General features: G+C 37.1%; 3 protein-coding genes across 4 annotated transcripts; 1 reads left to right on the top strand and 2 right to left on the bottom strand.

Annotated features, from left to right (window-relative positions):
* The first annotated feature begins 2,330 nt into the window (after nt 1–2,330).
* LOC122014893 (14-3-3-like protein) lies at nt 2,331–5,782 on the top strand. Of its 2 annotated transcripts, none has more exons than XM_042571397.1 (6): nt 2,331–2,536; nt 2,730–3,166; nt 3,275–3,353; nt 3,786–3,908; nt 5,407–5,523; nt 5,612–5,782. In XM_042571397.1, the coding sequence occupies exons 2-6, from the start codon at nt 2,760–2,762 to the stop codon at nt 5,669–5,671; spliced, it is 786 nt and encodes a 261-aa protein (XP_042427331.1). In that variant the 5' UTR covers nt 2,331–2,536; nt 2,730–2,759; the 3' UTR covers nt 5,672–5,782. The 2 variants fall into 2 exon arrangements, with proteins under 2 accessions (XP_042427331.1, XP_042427330.1); XM_042571396.1 differs by having other exon boundaries at nt 2,333–2,551.
* A 6,151-nt stretch (nt 5,783–11,933) lies between these two features.
* LOC122014894 (UPF0664 stress-induced protein C29B12.11c-like) lies at nt 11,934–14,888 on the bottom strand. Its single transcript, XM_042571398.1, has 5 exons — nt 14,717–14,888; nt 13,624–13,729; nt 12,759–12,830; nt 12,438–12,661; nt 11,934–12,340 (listed from the first exon to the last, which is right to left on the bottom strand). The coding sequence occupies exons 1-5, from the start codon at nt 14,824–14,826 to the stop codon at nt 12,232–12,234; spliced, it is 621 nt and encodes a 206-aa protein (XP_042427332.1). The 5' UTR covers nt 14,827–14,888; the 3' UTR covers nt 11,934–12,231.
* A 675-nt stretch (nt 14,889–15,563) lies between these two features.
* Nucleotides 15,564–16,638, bottom strand: LOC122016442 (two-component response regulator-like APRR1). The gene is made up of 3 exons (XM_042573740.1): nt 16,211–16,638; nt 15,979–16,101; nt 15,564–15,882 (listed from the first exon to the last, which is right to left on the bottom strand). The coding sequence occupies exons 1-3, from the start codon at nt 16,439–16,441 to the stop codon at nt 15,592–15,594; spliced, it is 645 nt and encodes a 214-aa protein (XP_042429674.1). The 5' UTR covers nt 16,442–16,638; the 3' UTR covers nt 15,564–15,591.
* Between the last annotated feature and the right edge of the window lie 1,018 nt (nt 16,639–17,656).

The raw sequence follows: 17,656 nt of genomic DNA, 5'->3' as shown, positions 1-17,656 counted from the left end.
GGAGTTTCCGGAGACTAATCCACCGACAGATTGAGGAATCATCCACCTTATGGACAGTCGTGGAGTAGGAGCAAGCTATCTCCGAATCATGTTATCGACGTGTATTGGTTTGTATTTTCTTTCTTAGTCTTTGTATTTCCATTAGTGTTTAGCTTGTTTGCTTTGTGTTATTCCGCTGCGCAAGCTAACATACGTAGGAAACTATCGATTTGGGGGCACGACTATTCAACCCCGCTTGTAGCCGACCACCGATCCCCTACATGGAGTGGCTCCTGATCGAGGCCCTTTAGGTGCTTGATGACTGCTCGGTTGACGCCGCTCGGATACTCCAGTGGGCACGGCGGGCGTCTCCTTCTTCCTTGCCTCCTGAGCTTCTTCCACATTTTGTATTCATTGACCTTCTTTTGGAGATGACCAAAGTCCTTCGGCAGTCACCAAATAAGCGATCGAAAGAATTCTCCTGGTGAGTCCTTGGGTGAAGGCGTTCACCAACACATCTGAGGAGACTGCTGGAATGTCCATCGCCACCTGATTGAAGCGCTGGATATAGGCCCTCAGGGCCTCTTGTGGCTCTTGCTTCAGTAAGAATAGATTCACGCTCGTCTTCTAGCGACGACGACTACTAGCAAAGTGATGTAGGAATGCCGCTCGGAAGTCTTTGAAACTGTGGATCGAGCTGTTCGACAACCGTTTGAACCATCGTTGCATCGATCCAGATAAAGTGGTAAGGAAGACTCGGCATTTCACCCCGTCCGTATATTGGTGAAAGGTGACCGCTTGTTAAACTTGGTCAAATAGTCGTCGGGATCGGTTGCTCCATTGTACTCCCTGATCGTCAGCGGGATGTAATGCTTCAGTAGAGGATCATTTAGGATCCCCTCTGAAAATTGTTGATTGACCCGATCGGGCGAGTCGTCTTCCCTCAGCGCTTTTCCTTTTCGTGCATCCCGCAGAGGCGCCTTATCCGAAGAAGATCCTCGGTCTCTATCCGCTCAACCTCTTTCTTCTGGGGGAACCCATGATAGCACTCGGTTGAAGGGGATTGGCACATTACGGGCATCCCCACATGAGCCGATCGGTCTCCTATTTGGCTCCCGAGCGAAAAGTTGATCCGCTCGATCTTCTCTTTCTCTTTTAGCCTGTCGACCTACTACAGAGGCAGTAGGCTCATGCGTTTGCCGATCGGCCAACGCCTGTTGTTGTTACTCCAATATCTTCATCACTCGAGCTTGTATTAGTGCATCGAGATCCTTTTGGTGAGTCGTCCAACGTCTTGCATCTTCTTATTCGGATACAAGCCACGTTTCCACAGATTGTGCCAAATTGATCCTGTCTGAATGAAGGAAGCTGGAAAGTCAGGGATTGGGTGACTACTGACGGGATGAAGACCTCAATCCTGCAAAATAAAACCAAACCAGGGAAGGGGTCTCTACGTTGGCTCTTCGACGCTCAAGTTAAAAATCAGGAAGAGAGAATGAGTAGTCGGGTAATAGATAAATCTTCCCTTTCCTCATACCTGACATACCCTTTTATACCTTTCTTTGTGATCGTTCATCTGCCCTTATTTAATGATATTAATTGCAGAGGAAGACTTCTTTGTCTTGACTTCAGTGTATTAATGATAAATGGAGTATTCTTCTTAGTCTTAACTTCTTCATATTTAATGATGATTGCTGACCGAAACAACCAACTACGGGTTGTCCATTCGTCTGATCGGCCCATGGTGTCCATTTGTCTGACCCACCGGATGATCCACTCGGCCACTCCTTTGCCGACCAGGATAATCAGACAGTTATCTTTGGTGGAGGCTCTTTCTGTAAGTCCCGATGTTGATCATTTTGACTTTAATCAATTTCATATCAATTGACCTGTGACAAATGAACTCCCCTTTATTACCGAATCATTATATTTTCAAATTATAAGTTAATTTGTTACGCTGAATTTATACTAAATTTGGCTCTAAAAATACTCACGGAAGCTTCTTTTTCAAGTCTCTCGGTTAAAGACCATCGGCTCGGACGGTCCGGCTCGGTTCAACCCGCTATGACTGGAGCCGTGACGTGAATCTTAGTCGGTGCACGGTGGGAGTCAGGCGCCACGGAAATTAAATCGACGCGGATGCTGATATGGTCTGAAGGGCGAGATAGTCCTGTTTCCTGATGGAGGAGAGGCAGGGGATCTCGGCTTGCCTGCTACCTTTCTGCGGTTGCAGGAGGCGGCCCGGCGGAATTTGGCTAGTGGTCGTTCGCTCTCCGCTTTTTCTTCCCTGTACGAATAAATGGACTACACACAGTATCATTGATCGAGTTATGTGGGGCAGGTGTATAACAGGAGGGTTTACAGTTGGGTAAGTCTCCAGAACAGGTGGTATCTCTCCACTCATAATCTCTCCCTCGTAAAATCACCGAAAACAAACCATAGGCAGCTTTGTCGAAAGAGAAAAAGACGAAGGTGAGCACGGCGAGCCCTAGTTGGCGAAGGGCTCCTCTCGCTCGATCCGGCGGCGTTTCTGCTTCAGTTTTGTCTGCGGATTCCCGTAGATCTTCACCGAGTATTTTTCATTCTTTTTGGGGGGAAAAATTTGTTATGCGAATTTGAGCATATGATGATCTCTGTCCTTGGTTTCGTTTTGCCGACATTTAACAATCTTTTTTTTATCGATTGTTTCCTGCACCGATTTTGCATGAAACTATTATTATGATGATTTATCTGTGCTGTTGGTTTTCCAGGGGGGAAGTCGTTCGTGGAGATCTAGCAAAATGCCGCCGGTGGAAACGCCCCGCGAGGAGAATGTTTACTTGGCCAAGCTGGCTGAGCAGGCGGAGAGGTATGAGGAGATGGTGGAGTACATGGAGAATGTGGTGATGACGATCAACGGGGAGGAGCTCACCGTTGAGGAGCGCAACCTCCTCTCAGTAGCCTACAAGAATGTGATTGGAGCTCGTCGGGCGTCCTGGCGGATTATCTCTTCCATCGAGCAGAAGGAGGAGAGCCGTGGCAATGAGGATCATGTTTCTTTGATCAAGGATTATCGAGCCAAGGTCGAGGAAGAACTCAGCAAAATTTGCGAAGGTATCCTGAAGCTGCTTGATTCCCACCTCGTCCCCTCCGCTACCAGTGCAGAATCCAAGGTCTTTTATCTGAAGATGAAGGGTGACTACCACAGGTTAGATAAGCGCATTTCTCTTATTCAAAAAAAATTGTATGTTTTAGCACAATTTTTGTTTTGTCTCTTTTTCTTTCTCTCGTTATCTTATTTGGTTTATATGCATAGGTACCTGGCTGAGTTCAAGACTGGAGCAGAGAGGAAAGACGAAGCTGAAAACACTCTTTTGGCATACAAATCTGCACAAGTATGCAACATTTACATATTGAGCTTCCGTTGATTATTCGTTCTTTGTTTATTTTTGTGAACCTTTAAGCAAATTATTGATAAGATGGATTAATGAAACTATGCAATTAGCTCCCTTTTTTTATTGGAAACCAAGTACTCAACTTTTGGACCACATAAAGTGTCTTTAAATGTGTGCAAAGGAAGATTTTTTTTTTTCACACTGTTTTTTCTTTTACATTTTCTAGGTTTTCCACTGAACTGAACTAACTTGAGTAACCCCCCTCGGTTGTGTTTTTTTTTTTTTTGGCATAGAGGCCTAGAGGGCACGCATACGTACGTGAATCTTGTTCATTGTAACATTATGTTTGAATCATATTTTCTTCTTTACCTGCTTTCCAAAATATTTTTATAAATTGTCTCGCGTGTCTGACATTCATGTGATGCATAACAGGATATTGCTTTTGCTGATTTGGCTTCTACTCATCCCATAAGGCTGGGGCTGGCACTTAACTTCTCTGTCTTCTACTATGAGATTCTGAACTCACCAGACCGTGCTTGTAGCCTTGCAAAGCAGGTTTGTCTCACATATTTTTGCTCATGTGGATCTGAGCGCAAGTCATTATTTTTTACATTCCTGATACACATTATACAATTTATGTTTTAACGTGTGTGGCTCTATGCTGTTACTAGGAGCAATAAAGCAAATTTGTATTGTAGCGAGCAAATATAGCTCCTTAAATGAAAAGTAACAAGATGCATACCTGTGCATGAGTACCCCAAACAGCAATTGTTAGTGAACTACAACATCTTATGAAAATTAGGGCTTAGAAAGAAGTCATGTTGACTTGAAACTGATCTAGTGCGTTGCTTAAAGTCTTTAGTCATCTTAGAAGCCTCTTGCAAAGACTGCTGCTGTCTTGTTTCTAATTCTTAAGTTAAAACTATAAATTATTGAAAATATCTTTTAAAATCAGAAAGTTATGCCCCTTATGCACCTTCTCTAGTAGGATCAGAATTCACATATAGAGTTTGATGTTCAGCATAAATTGGCATAGGTTCTTGATGGTCTTTCAATGTCAATTGCCATTATCTTCCTTGTCAGAGCCTGATGTAATAGTTATCTTGTAGGCAATCTTTTACCTCTAACCAATCCTCAAGTAAAATGCACATTTCCATGCTCTACTTGTTTGGACAACACTTTCCGTCCCACTTGAGTACCTGTGCCAAATTAAGAACTTGCACCACTGTAGGCACTTAGAACTTGTAATATATCATGAATCATATGGCAGCATGGACAGTCTTCTTCATAGATAATATCACTTGATTCTCTATTTACACTAGAAGCTAAAATATTCATCTGATTAACTTCATAATTTAAATCAATCTCTGGGTCCCTGCTGTGCTAGCTCACCCAATTACAAATCAACGACCTGTATATGGAGAAGCAACGCCCCCTTGTGAGAAGGTGATGTGTGTATTATCATACTTCTCTTGGTATAAGATACAAATCTTATTTAATAAATATTTTATATCTATTTTAAGAGGGATAATGGTTGGTAAACGGAAAGCTTTGGATTATATATATATATATATATTGAGATTTTTTTGGTAAATTTTCAGCCGAACGATAATAACCCACCAACATTTTATCTTTTTTTGGTTCAAGATAATTTGAAAGATGTTTTAAGAGGAAGCCTGTTTTGGCCCGTGTCCTTCAGACCCAGCTCCTATGCCGTGTTGAGCATTGTCCTTGCTATTCTAGATATGATCAAGGCACAGGCTGTATTGAGCCTAATACGTGGTCCTGGGCGTTGCTGACTGATCGGTTGCAGCGCCTCCCTTTCGATACCCCTAGGATGGATTGCATGGGCAGTGCATGAGCAAATATAGGAAGATCCTAGTGTGCATTGCATTCACTGAACTCAAAGATATTAATATTTCATCATCTATTTATTGCCTCTCCATTTGATTTTTCAAAACAAAAAAATATTTTTTTGACATTCTATAAATATAAAATAACCTCTTTTTTTTTTATTTTGAAATTTATTAGTCAGTGCAAATATGGATTGCAGGCTTTTGATGAGGCTATCTCTGAACTTGATTCTTTGGGAGAAGAATCATACAAAGACAGCACCTTGATAATTCAACTTCTTCGAGACAACTTGACGCTGTGGACCTCCGATATCACGGTCAGTCTCCCTGTTTTTTCCTGGGTTAGTCTAGAAACGATGATGTTATTGTATCACAGTTATCATGTGACTGGACTTTTTCTGGCAGGAGGATGGAACGGATGAGATCAAGGAAGCTACGAAGAAGGAAACAGGCGAGGGCCTGTGAACTTAATTTAGTTCATTTATCTTGCTAAAAGAACGAAATTATCTGCTTGTAGTGTGGTATTTTCCATAATAAAGCAACCAATACTCCCTGGAGGATTGATAGCTGATCCTATTTCAGTGTTTTTTTGGTTGGGGTATCTACGTGCTAGTTATTATGAAGGATCCTAAATCCTTAGGAAGGACATAATGATTCTACTTCAGTGTTTTATTTAGTATCTACGGTGCCTCTATGATCCTTAGGAGGTTATAGAAAGTCACGCGCACTCCCCCCTTCAAATAACCATTCTACCCTTTATCTTTTTTTTTCTTTTTTTTTTTTTATTTTATTTTTGATTTTTTTAATTCATACTTATATATTTTAATTTTTTTATTTTTAATTAATTTAAATTTAATTTTTTTTTATTCATACTTATATATTTTTAAATTTTTATTTAGTTTTATTTTTAAAATTAATTTTAATTTTAATTTTTTTATTCATACTTATATATTTTAAAAATTTTATTTAGTTTAAATTTTTAATCAATTTTATTTATTATTTTTCATTAATACTTATATATATTTTTTTAATTTTTTTTAATTTTATTTAGTTTTATTTTTAAAATTAATTATATTTTATTTTTTTTCATTCATACTTATATATTTTAAAATTTTTATTTAGTTTAAGTTTTTAATCAATTTTATTTATTATTTTTCATTAATACTTATATATATTTTTATTTTTATTTAGTTTTATTTTAAAATTAATTTTGTTTATTATTTTTTCATTAATACTTATATTTTTTTAATTTTATTTAATTTTTATTTAGTTTTATTTTTAATTAATTTTATTTATTATTTTTAATTTTTTAATATTTATTTAGTTTTATTTCTTTAATCAATTTTGTTTATTATTTTTTTATCAAATTTTTTAATTTTTTATTTTATATAATTATTAAATTACTCTCTTCCTTTAAATTACATTCCTAATTTGACACTTAAATTACTCGCATCCAACTATTAACACATGTCATAATCTTCTCTCCCTTTAAATCATCCCTCCCTCCAACCATTGACATATAACACATGTCAGAATCTGTCACCCTCTTTAAATTATCCATCCTCCAACCATTGACACCTGTCAAAACACTCCCTCCATTTAAATTCGTCATTCTCCAACCATTGACACCTGTCAAAACACCCCCTCCCTTTAAATTACCCCTCTTCAACGCTTGACATATGTCAGAACATCCCCTCCCTTTAAATTACCCCACTTCTAACCATTGACACATGTCAAAATCTTTTATCCCTTTAAATGACCCTCCTTCCAACCCTTGACACATGTCAAAATCTCTCATCACTTTAAATGGCCCCCCTTTCAACCCTTAACATATGTTAAAATCTCTCATCCCTTTAAATTACCCCACTTCCAACTCTTGACACATGTCAGAACTTCTCACTTTCTTTAAATTACTCATCCTTCAAACATTGACACATGTCAGAACCCCCCCTCCCTTTAAATTATCCATCCTTCAATTCTTGACACATGTCAGAGCCTCCCCCTCCCCTTAAATTACTCACCCTTAAACTCTTGACACATGTCAGAACCTCCCTTCCCCTTAAATTACTGACCTTTAAACTCTTGACACATGTCAGAACCTCCCCTCCCCTTAAATTACCCACCCTTCAACTCTTGACACGTGTCAAAACCTCTCCCTTTAAATCCTCCTCTCACACTTCATTCACACCTCCCTTCACTGCTATCTCCCTCTCAGCCTCTCCTTCTCTCTTCCTGAAAATATGGATGACTATTTGGGTTTATTTTCAGATAGTTGGTCAATTGAGAATGATGTTCCTAGTGAAGATATCTCTAACAACAGTCGCGATTATACAATCGAATTTACCACAGATCAGGTTAGTTATTATCATTGTTTTATGTATATTCATTATTTATTTTATAAGTAGAGAAATTATATTAAGATTGGTAATGTCATACTTATACATCTTTGTTATATTTTTTTATATAGATATTTAAAAGTATAGAAGATATGATAAATTGGGTAAAGACAGTTGGTTTGAAGAATAGTATTGTAGTGGTTATTAAAAATTCTGCTAATTTAAAAGGTGGCAAGCTACCAAAGTGTCATCTTATGTGTGAAAGAGGTGGAAAGTATAAACCGCCACGATATCTAGTTGATGGACAATCCTTAAAAAGAAATACTGGGACTAAAAAATGTGAATGCCCATTTGAGTTGCGAGGTATACCAATACCTCCAGATGGTGTGATGTGGGATTTAAGGGTTGTTTGTGGTTTTCATAATCAGCAATTAGCAGAATATATTGATGGACATGAGTACCCGAGTAGGTTAAACCAAAAGAAAAAGAATTTGTGCTTGACATGGCTAACAGCACCACACCTCGTGAAATTCTTAGTATTTTGAAGGAAAGAGACTCATCAAACACTACGGGGATCAAAAGCATTTATAATGCTATTTTCACAAATAAATCCGCTAAACGGGGCGGCCTAAATTCTATTTAGTATATCTTGGACCAATTAATCAAGAAAGAATACCTCCATAAATACCGTACAAATCCAAACACCAACGAAATCACAGATATTCTTTGGGTTCATCCAAAAAGTCTAGAGTTGTCTGTCAACTGTTCATCTGTGTTGATCATTGATGCCACATACAAGACCAATGAGTATCGGATACCACTATTGGAGGTTGTGGGTATCACATCCACAATGCGAACTTACTCACTTATGTTTACATATCTTAGTAATGAAAAGATAGAGCAATTGACATGGGCATTAGGTGCCTTAAAGAAGTGGATGGTTGAAAAGAATGCATCGTTACCATTGGTATTTGTTTCAAATCGGGATTTGGCGCTTATTAATGCAATTGAAACATGTTTTTTCAATGCACGTCACATCCTTTGTATTTGCCACATAAACCAGTGCGTAATGAAGAAATGCGCCCCTATGCTTGGTCTGGAGTGGCAACATTTTTATGCATCATGGCACTCACTCATTAATTCATCGACACAATGGTCTTATCAGCATAAGTGGGATGTAATGCGCAAAGAGTATCAACGATTCGAGGGTGCTCTAAATTATCTTTGGGATACGTGGTTACACCCTTACAAAGAGCGGTTTGTTTCAGCATGGGTTGATACATGTATGCACCTCGGGAGCAATTCAAATCAAATGTATAATCATTTTATAGTTTTATTATTTAAATTTTGTTCATTATTGTAGTATTTCAATTCTTTTCTGCATTTAAACACAATGCATTTTTTTTATTACAGGGCAGAATCTGCACATGCGAGATTGAAATTATATTTGGGAGATACCATGTCATCCCTACAGACATCTTTTGAAAAAATACATAAGATGTTGAGAATTCAGTTCGGGGATATTAAGAAGTCGTTCGAAAAATCTCTGAACATTCCACACCATCAACATTTACATGATGACATTTTCAGTCAAATAAGGTGTCGGATTTCATTAGAGGCAATGAAGTTGATTTCTGGTCAGCTAAAATGTATTGAGGAAGCATCTCACCAGCTATCCGGCAGATGCAACTGTTCTATCAAAATTGTATACGGATTGCCATGCGAGCATGATCTTGCACATTACCATTACTTTTCCATTCCAATTCCACTTCAGAGTATCAACGCTCATTGGAGGAGATTGTCGATGCACGTACATTAGTTTAATGACGAGGGAGCAGAACCTAACAGGACATCCCACGTTGTTGAGATATTAGATGGGATAGATCCATATATGCGAGAGCATATGATAAACAAGTTTCTTGATATGATTGATCCATCTCAAAGTACATTGCCAGCTCCTTCATACAACACAGAACATAGAGGTCGACCTACGGATAGAGATGAGCAAAGTGGACGCCGCATATCTTCTTTCGGAGAAGCATCCACTTCAGGATCTAGGGTCTCTCAACCGATTGCAACATCTCAAGGGAGAGGAAGACGTGGAAGAGGGTCGAAGGTTCGCAATACTCAAACGACTCATGATCACTCTCCAGTTCCACCCATCCGTGATACTTATATTGAGAAATTACTTGTGCCTCTGCAGCGTTATATTTCTCACACTGTTGATGTTCAACCTGATGGTCATTGTGGATTCAGGGCAATAGCTACACTAATTGGGTATGGTGAAGAAGGTTGGGTTCAAGTACGATTTGAGCTTATAGAAGAGATTCAACAAAATAAGGATCTATATGATCAACTTTATCCAGATCCAAATTTGGTAACCAATCTATTATTCTCATTGAATTATTTCGAGCAGTGGGCACCAGAAATATATTGGATGGACGCTATGCCTTTGGGAATTGTCATCGCATCAAAGTACAATCTTGTACTTCATACATTTGGTGAGAATATTAGGAGTTGTTTTACTCACTTGCCATTAAGAACTCCTCAAGTTCCAAACCAAGAGCGTTGAGAAATAGCTATTGCTCATGTTGGCAATCACTTCGTACAAGTTTTCTTATATCCTCATTATCCTGTACCACCCATTTCAACTTGGTGGTGGCAACATTCATCGTATGAAGCTAAAGGATGGGTCACTCGTTACAGGACACGCGCTCATTTGTGGTACGAAGTAATAGGTGCACCACCACCAAACGCATCGGGAGCAGAATTTGGAGGCAATATTGATTAAGATTTCTATTTTTATATATTTTTATGTTTTTTTTTGTATTATTACATGTACTCTTCATTTGAAAAAAATATGTTTGTTCCTAAGTTATGAATGTGTTCATTATTAATTGGTAGTATTTTTGTTAGTTTTAAATATAAACTAAAAATAAATAAAAGATTATAAACATATAAAAAATTATTGAAAAAAATAAAACTGATAAAAATTTGATAAAGAAATTGATTAAAAAATTAATAAAAAATAAAATTTAAAAAAATCAATTGAAAAAATATAAGTATTATGAAAAAAATAATAAATTAAACTAATTAAAAAATAAAAACTAAATAAAATTTATATAAAATTGAAAAATAAAGTATTGATAAAAAATAGTAAATTAAATTAATTAAAAAAATAAAACTAAATAAAATTAAAAATATAATTATATGAGAGTTATTTTTAAATAAAATTAATTAAAAAATTAAAAGTAAATGAGAATTAAATGAAATAAAAAAAATTTAAAAAAAAACAAAGAGGAGGCTACATGCGTCTTTTGGCAGGGAGAGAGAGAGAGAGGAGGTGGAGGGGGTGTGTGACGGGGGAGCAGCTCTCGGTAGGGCATAGGGGGATTGGCTTGTGGTAGGTCAGTCATTTGGCAGGGTAGGACGGGTTGATTTGAGGGATTGAAAGTTTTTTAATTCAATATAATCTAAAACGGAGTGTGAGTTAGGTAGATCAATTCACGATCTATTAAAAATTTAAAAAAAATATTCATATTTTTAACTTGTTATTCTATAAAAATTTCATTAATTAAATATATCTAGAAATAAATATTTTAAATATAAATGTATACAAATAATGAAAAATATTATTTTTATTTTAAAATTATAATAAAAAAATAATAAATTAATATAAAATTTAATTTATATGTGTTAGGGTTTGGTTGTTGTTGTTGATGTGTTTCTCAATCTGCAAGATGACTCGTGCAAGTCGGTGGGCTTAGGTGGGTCATCTCACGATGGATTTAGATTGATAAAATTTTAATCTAATTTATTTATCTAATCTAAATTAACGGCTGGCTGAATTTATTGATTGGATTAAAAATGAATGTTAATTTTCGTTTGAAAAAATTATCTTTATTCCATTGCAAAAATATTTAAGAAGGATTTATAAAGATGCTATCTTTCCTATGATTTTTCTTTTTAAAAATCCTCTCTTTGTTTTGACTTGTTATTTTTTTAATATTCGTGGATTAACATTTCATTAAAAAAATAATGAACGGGAAGACCAATTTGGTTTCATAAAAAATTTTCACCTAAAACGTTCGAACGTTCGTGGGGCTTAACATTTCATGATTCCAAAATGGTTTGATTAATACTTTAAATTAATTTTCTAATAGCTTTATGATTCTGCATCAATAACAAAAAATTACTAATTTTAATATTTTAGTCCGTAATTGTAATAAACTTGCTATTTACATTTATTCAATAAATATTATCAATTTAACCATAACCACACTTGCAAAGAGTGTTGTGAAAAATACCCAAGGACATAGCCAGAGTTTTTTTATCACATGATAAATTTATAAAATTGAAGAATCCAAAGATCAAAAAATTACCCTCCAATATAATGACTAAATTCTATTTCTTGATTGATTCTTTTTCAATAGTATTGAGACAAGACCGTCAAAGTGATGAATTTCACCTTTTACAAAATTACACAGTTGTTAATGCATGTTTTTGATACCATATGAGCAGATGAAAGCAACACAAAAGGCACCAAATTAACGACGGTATATGGATATCAAACTTACAGAAATATGGAACCATAAACTTAATGCAGTGTGTCAAAGCATCTACGCGAAGAGAATCACACTTACAAGAACTACCAGACATCTTGAGATATTATGACAGTGGTTTGGCACCTTAATACGAGTTTTCAGCAGAGTTAGGATGATATGTTCTCCTCCTCAGTTGAGATTCAGGAGTGGGTTGCTGCAAAAAGATCCTAGTCGGATCATTCGGATCAACATACCTGCACATAGAGATGTTGAATCAGACAAACTTAAAACTAGAGGAATGCCAACATTTCAATTGCAAACATTTGATGTTATCGATGCCCGTCTACTCACGCGCGCCTCATCATGTCATCCACTGGAGTCTGAGCAGCTTGTAGTGGATCCACATGGGCTGCAGCTTCTTGAGCACGATAAGCAGCTGCATGCTGATTGTATTGCCTCACGGTTCCAATGAGATTTAAGAAAAGAGGAACAAAAGTTCCACATCCACCTTCCTTGAACAAGATTTTGAATTTGTGAGTTGAGTAGAGTGCACTGTGCTGGCCCTCTGGTACCACCTGAGTTAGGCACATCCAAATGAAATGATTGAGCCATCAAATGTATATTCTCCATGGATACATCAAAAAAAAAAAATAGTGCCTCTCCAGTACTTACAGGTTCCACGGATCCTGATATGTTATTACAGTGAAATATTGGCTGGTTGAATTTTTCTCCATGAACAAATAGCTGCAAAAGAAAGCAAGCTATGCTTACACGGAGATAATAACCAAGCATGTGTTTGGAGATGCTAATGAACAAACAAAAGAACAAAGCAGTTAATGCTCAAAATGAAAGATTCTATGCATGCTACAACATATGAGGGAAACAAGGGGGAATTGGAAGAATTCAGAAGTAGCTGTTTGACATTTTACAATCCCACTGACACCATGCAAACTAGATTCTGCTCGAACAGGGAACGAGAATGCAGGCAGCTTTTATCAGGTGGTGCGCATATCATGTCTATAGATATTCTTTAAGAGAGCTTATCTGAGTACACCATATGCGCCATATGTAATCTTTAGTTAGCAGACATGGCTAACTATTTGCAATATTGTCCCTATCAGCTACATGTTAGATGTTGTAAGCAACAGTGAAAAATCCAGTTGTAGAACGAGCTACTTACAAAATAAATTGGTGATACGATGTATACTTCTGGCTAATGCAACATAAAATTATGCTGTTTGACCATTACCAAAAATATATTGGCAACCCCAGAGATTAACTTAACAAAATCAGTTTCACTTGCAATTTTTAATAACCAAATTAATAAAGATTATGGAACCAAATAATGACAGAAGATATGTTCATAAAAAATTCTACAGACTATTATACAAGAAATAAAATAAAGAATATGTAATAGGGACAATCAAAGTTATGGCTCAGCAGAAAGTACCATCCACTCGTGCCAAGCAAATATGAATCCCATGCACAAGATGCCAAATGCAATTAGTAGTATACAATTAATTCAGAAAGCTCATACCAGAGGCATATCAAAAGCCACAAAGTTTCCAACAGGTTTCTTTGCAACAAACACCATCCTTATGTTTGACAAGTAAATAATTCCCTTTGCTTTGACATGATCTTCTCTGGAAATAAAATCAACTGAATTAAAAAAAAAAACATTTGATGCGATTGCAGCATTTTAGATTTGCATAACACAAGGTAGGCAACTAAGGCACATGCTATAGATTGATTTTATAATGAACAGGAGGCACAATTCATTGGTTAGTTTCTACCAACATCAGATTTCTGAAACATATGGGTAAGTGCAGAAACAGCTGATTACAAACATTGATTAGTTAATTCATATATCGTAGAAATCATTCACAATTTCTTTAAAGCAGATTGAATGATACGATATGTGTAAATTATCTCAAATTACATCTTGTTGCTTTGTCTACAACAAATAGACACGAACAACAATAGATAATGAAAAACATTAAAAAATATATATAAAACGAGGTAAACAATCACAGAGATAAAAACTTCTGGTTGAAAGCACATATGACGAGCAAAGCTAATAACTTTACATTGGAGGCACGTATTACACAATGAAAACTATAAGTGCCTTATATGGTTCGTTAATGGTACATTTTCCTACAACTTGGTTTTGTTTGAAAAAGCTCCTTGTTTTCAACTGCATTTTGTTTGGATCAGATACTAGAATCGAAACCATCTATAGGATGTGTATCATCGACCAAAAATAAGCGGATGCGTAGGAGCCTAATCTAGGGTAAAATCAATAGTAACGAAGAGCACACTTCCGAATATCACACACATCCATCCTATGAAGTACATGCATGAGAGTTCAATATGACTAATGTAACAAGACGGTCCTAAAAAAGCTCTGAAAGAAGATTCATCTCCGCAAGTTTCTCAATCATATTCGGAACAAAAGTTCAACCATTCACGACGCGATAATACGTAATTGCACAAATTCGCATCACAAGCACACGGGGTCATCCAAAACCGAGATCAGTCTGAAAAATTTCCTCTTTGGTAAGATAAACACACACATTAAAAAAAAAGACTAATCCAAGAGCGGAATCAGGAATCGAGGAAGGGGAATGAACCCGGGGATTTTGTCGATCTCGAACTCGACGCCATCCCTAGCGAGCACGAACAACTCGCCGACGAAGGGCACGGGCATCCCGTTGGGGAACAGCTGAGGGTTCATCGCCATCTCCGTCGTTTCCTATCTCGCTTTCTCGCCTCCGAATCAAATCGAAAATTGAGTTCGTCTATTTGGGCAAACCCGGATCCGGAACCTTCCAGATTGGTCGTTCCGCTGACGTAAACGCGTCGCATGTTATTTTATGTAAAGATTTTATTTTAAATTTTAAATAAGATAATTAAAAAATTTATATATAAGTTAGCTTATCTATTATCTAAATTTAAATTTAATAAATAATAATTTGTTAAATTTAAGAAATAAAAAATTTCTATTCTAAAAATAAAATATTATTTATTTCAACTTATTTTATAAATATAATAATAAAATAGAAAAAATTAATAAAAATTTAAAAATAATAAAAATATTGGAATAATTGATTTAGCGGTAGTGAAAATTGATTATTTAAATTTAATAGAATAAGTTATTTATTTTAAATTTTAATATAGTTATAGAAAAATTGATATGTGTACTTTTATCTTGTTTTCCATGATTATTGATATTTTTAACCTGTATGATTTTTGTTAAATAAAATATTTTTTCAAAATAAATGATCAATTTTGACTATTTACTGGGCGCCGTAGTATATATATATATTTTTAAAAAATATTAATGTAATTATTTGAAATGTTTAATTAATCTATAAAATTATGCTTTAAAAATATATATTATTTTTAAAAAACTGAAAATTAAAATACAGAAACTACACTGCTCCTGCAGCGACACTACTAACCTTCCATCTCTCTCCATCGTCAGTAAACTAACTTCCCTTGGTATTTAGGAGAAAATATTGATGGAGAATGCGTCGGCGAAGCCGGCAAGGAGCTCCTCGTCGTAGCAGCTCCCCGTTTGGTCCTCCTCAGCCAGCGCCGCCTGCAACTGGCTCCTCCAGTCCACCTCCACCTTACGGCTCTTGCTCTGCTTATGCTCAGCGTTGTCGTAGCTGTAGAACTCGAAGTTGTTCCCATTCGCTGCCTCCATCTCCGTCTCCGTTTCCATCTCCCCGTTCCTTTTGAACCGACCTCTCACTCGCGGCCGGCTGTCGGCCAACGTCTTCCTGCACGCGTACTTAGAAAGCAGAGGGGGATGTGAATGGCATCGACTCATCAGAATTCTTCTTCAATCAGGATCGATCAATTTAAAATGGAAAAAAATAATAGTTACAGTGATCTTCCTGCGGAAGTTCCTTTGATTTCGCTTGCTCCGATACCTCTCGATCCTTTCCTTCCTCTCCTCGGCGCTGTATCGCCCGACGCGATGATTAGCGTTGGGACAACTCATCATCCCCTGCGATAGTATCCACGGAGCAACAAAAAAAGATTCAATTTTGAATGCGGGGAACGATTCTAAATGGGAGTTTGGTAGGTACGGGAGGAGAAATCTGTCGACGAACGACCTGGAGGTCGCCGGCGCTGAGGACCCGCCTCATGGGGGGGCTGGCGTTAGAGTTGAGGACGTGGTGGTGGTGGAAGGGAAGCGAGTGGGAGCTGCTCCTCCTCTGGAGATATGATCGAGGAAGTCCATGAGGAGGAGGAGTAGCAGGGTACGCCGGCACCGCCATGGTCGCCGCTGTGGCGGAGAAGAAGAGCGGGTGGAGGCAACTGTCGCTGTAAGAGGAATCGAACATGGCTATGCAAAGCGCTGAGTGAGAGCAGCGGAAGCGTGTGCGCGCCTACTTATCACCGATGCTCTAGTTGCGCTGATCATGGTGGATCTCTGTGAATGTGGAATTAAGTGTGGCTTGTGAGGCTAATGATGTGATCTCCCATCTCTCTTATGCCAGTGAGGGAAGATCACAGCTAGCAGCAGCTTGTTGTAGTGTCCATGGAGTAGGTCATCTGTTGAAATTAATAGATGAAAAAACAAAATAAAATAAAGAATAATTATTTAATTGATATTTAAATAATAATGGAAAAATTAAATATGACATATAATTTATAAGTATAATAATAAATATAATAGATTTGGAATATTATTTTTATTATTTGATTCATATATTGTGAAGCTAAATATAATAAATATCAATTAATTGAAATCAATTTGAGATTATTTTTCATTATATATCGTTGATACGGTGTATAAAGATGGGGTCCGATAAGACTAGGTAGTCAGAAGTCAAATGGATATGGTAATCAAAAGTCAAAAGGGCGTGACAATCAGAAATTCAAAGGACGTGACAGTCAGCAGTTAAGGGAAAAAAAGAGTTAGATCGTCTGACGTCATCAGCCGCATAATTCCCGATCGGATACTAACATATCAGGATATCAAATCAGAGACATGAGATGTAGCCCGGAGTAAGGTCGGACCTTCCCCGACTGGTCTGGTTTCCTCAACCTGATCTGCATAGACAGACCTGGTACTTTCAGTAAGACAACTCCTAGTCGGCCCTTCAGTACTCTAAGCGTAAAAGATGGGACCCTCGTCATAGCTCGTCTTCCTCATCAAGACTCAGACCAGGCACCACACCCTAAAGGTCAGCCCGAATGACCCGTAGATAAACTCGGGTGGGACAGAAGGCACTAGGCGATAATAATGTCAAGGAATCGTAACCGCTTGTCAGGAAATAACCGTCATATGTCAGGAAATATTCCAAGGGTCTGCTGTCATCTGCGAGTAGAACTTTCTTTCAGTCCATAAGAGGACGTCATGCGTCCTCCATCACCCGACAGGCCCTGACACCCAACATTCTCTGACATCGATCAAGCTCCAGATGTACGCATGGTCAGATAAAAAGGGAGGTCCTCTCTCTTGAGGAGGTATGCGCACATTCGCACTTGTCTTCTACAGTTCTTTTTCTTTCGTACATTGTTCTTCTGAGAAAAAAGTATCTGACTTGAGCGTC

The sequence above is a fragment of the Zingiber officinale genome, chromosome 8B (assembly GCF_018446385.1).
Source record: "Zingiber officinale cultivar Zhangliang chromosome 8B, Zo_v1.1, whole genome shotgun sequence".
Lineage (NCBI taxonomy): Eukaryota > Viridiplantae > Streptophyta > Magnoliopsida > Zingiberales > Zingiberaceae > Zingiber > Zingiber officinale.
Note: the sequence above shows the minus strand (reverse complement) of the source record. Positions and strands in the feature narration are given on the sequence as shown.

What these genes read in the sequence shown, in the direction of transcription:
- LOC122016442 (XM_042573740.1), bottom strand. Translation starts at nt 16,441, where the DNA reads ATGTTCGATTCCTCTTACAGCGACAGTTGCCTCCACCCGCTCTTCTTC. An exon ending in TCAGCGCCGGCGACCTCCAG is followed by an intron (nt 16,102 to 16,210) that starts GTCGTTCGTCGA and finishes ATACTATCGCAG; the next exon opens with GGGATGATGAGTTGTCCCAA. An exon ending in ACTTCCGCAGGAAGATCACT is followed by an intron (nt 15,883 to 15,978) that starts GTAACTATTATT and finishes CTGCTTTCTAAG; the next exon opens with TACGCGTGCAGGAAGACGTT.
- LOC122014894 (XM_042571398.1), bottom strand. Translation starts at nt 14,826, where the DNA reads ATGGCGATGAACCCTCAGCTGTTCCCCAACGGGATGCCCGTGCCCTTC. An exon ending in TGGCTTTTGATATGCCTCTG is followed by an intron (nt 12,831 to 13,623) that starts GTATGAGCTTTC and finishes TTTCTTTTGCAG; the next exon opens with CTATTTGTTCATGGAGAAAA. An exon ending in GATGACATGATGAGGCGCGC is followed by an intron (nt 12,341 to 12,437) that starts GTGAGTAGACGG and finishes CTCTATGTGCAG; the next exon opens with GTATGTTGATCCGAATGATC.
- LOC122014893 (XM_042571397.1), top strand. Translation starts at nt 2,760, where the DNA reads ATGCCGCCGGTGGAAACGCCCCGCGAGGAGAATGTTTACTTGGCCAAG. An exon ending in TGGCATACAAATCTGCACAA is followed by an intron (nt 3,354 to 3,785) that starts GTATGCAACATT and finishes GATGCATAACAG; the next exon opens with GATATTGCTTTTGCTGATTT. An exon ending in TGTGGACCTCCGATATCACG is followed by an intron (nt 5,524 to 5,611) that starts GTCAGTCTCCCT and finishes TTTTTCTGGCAG; the next exon opens with GAGGATGGAACGGATGAGAT.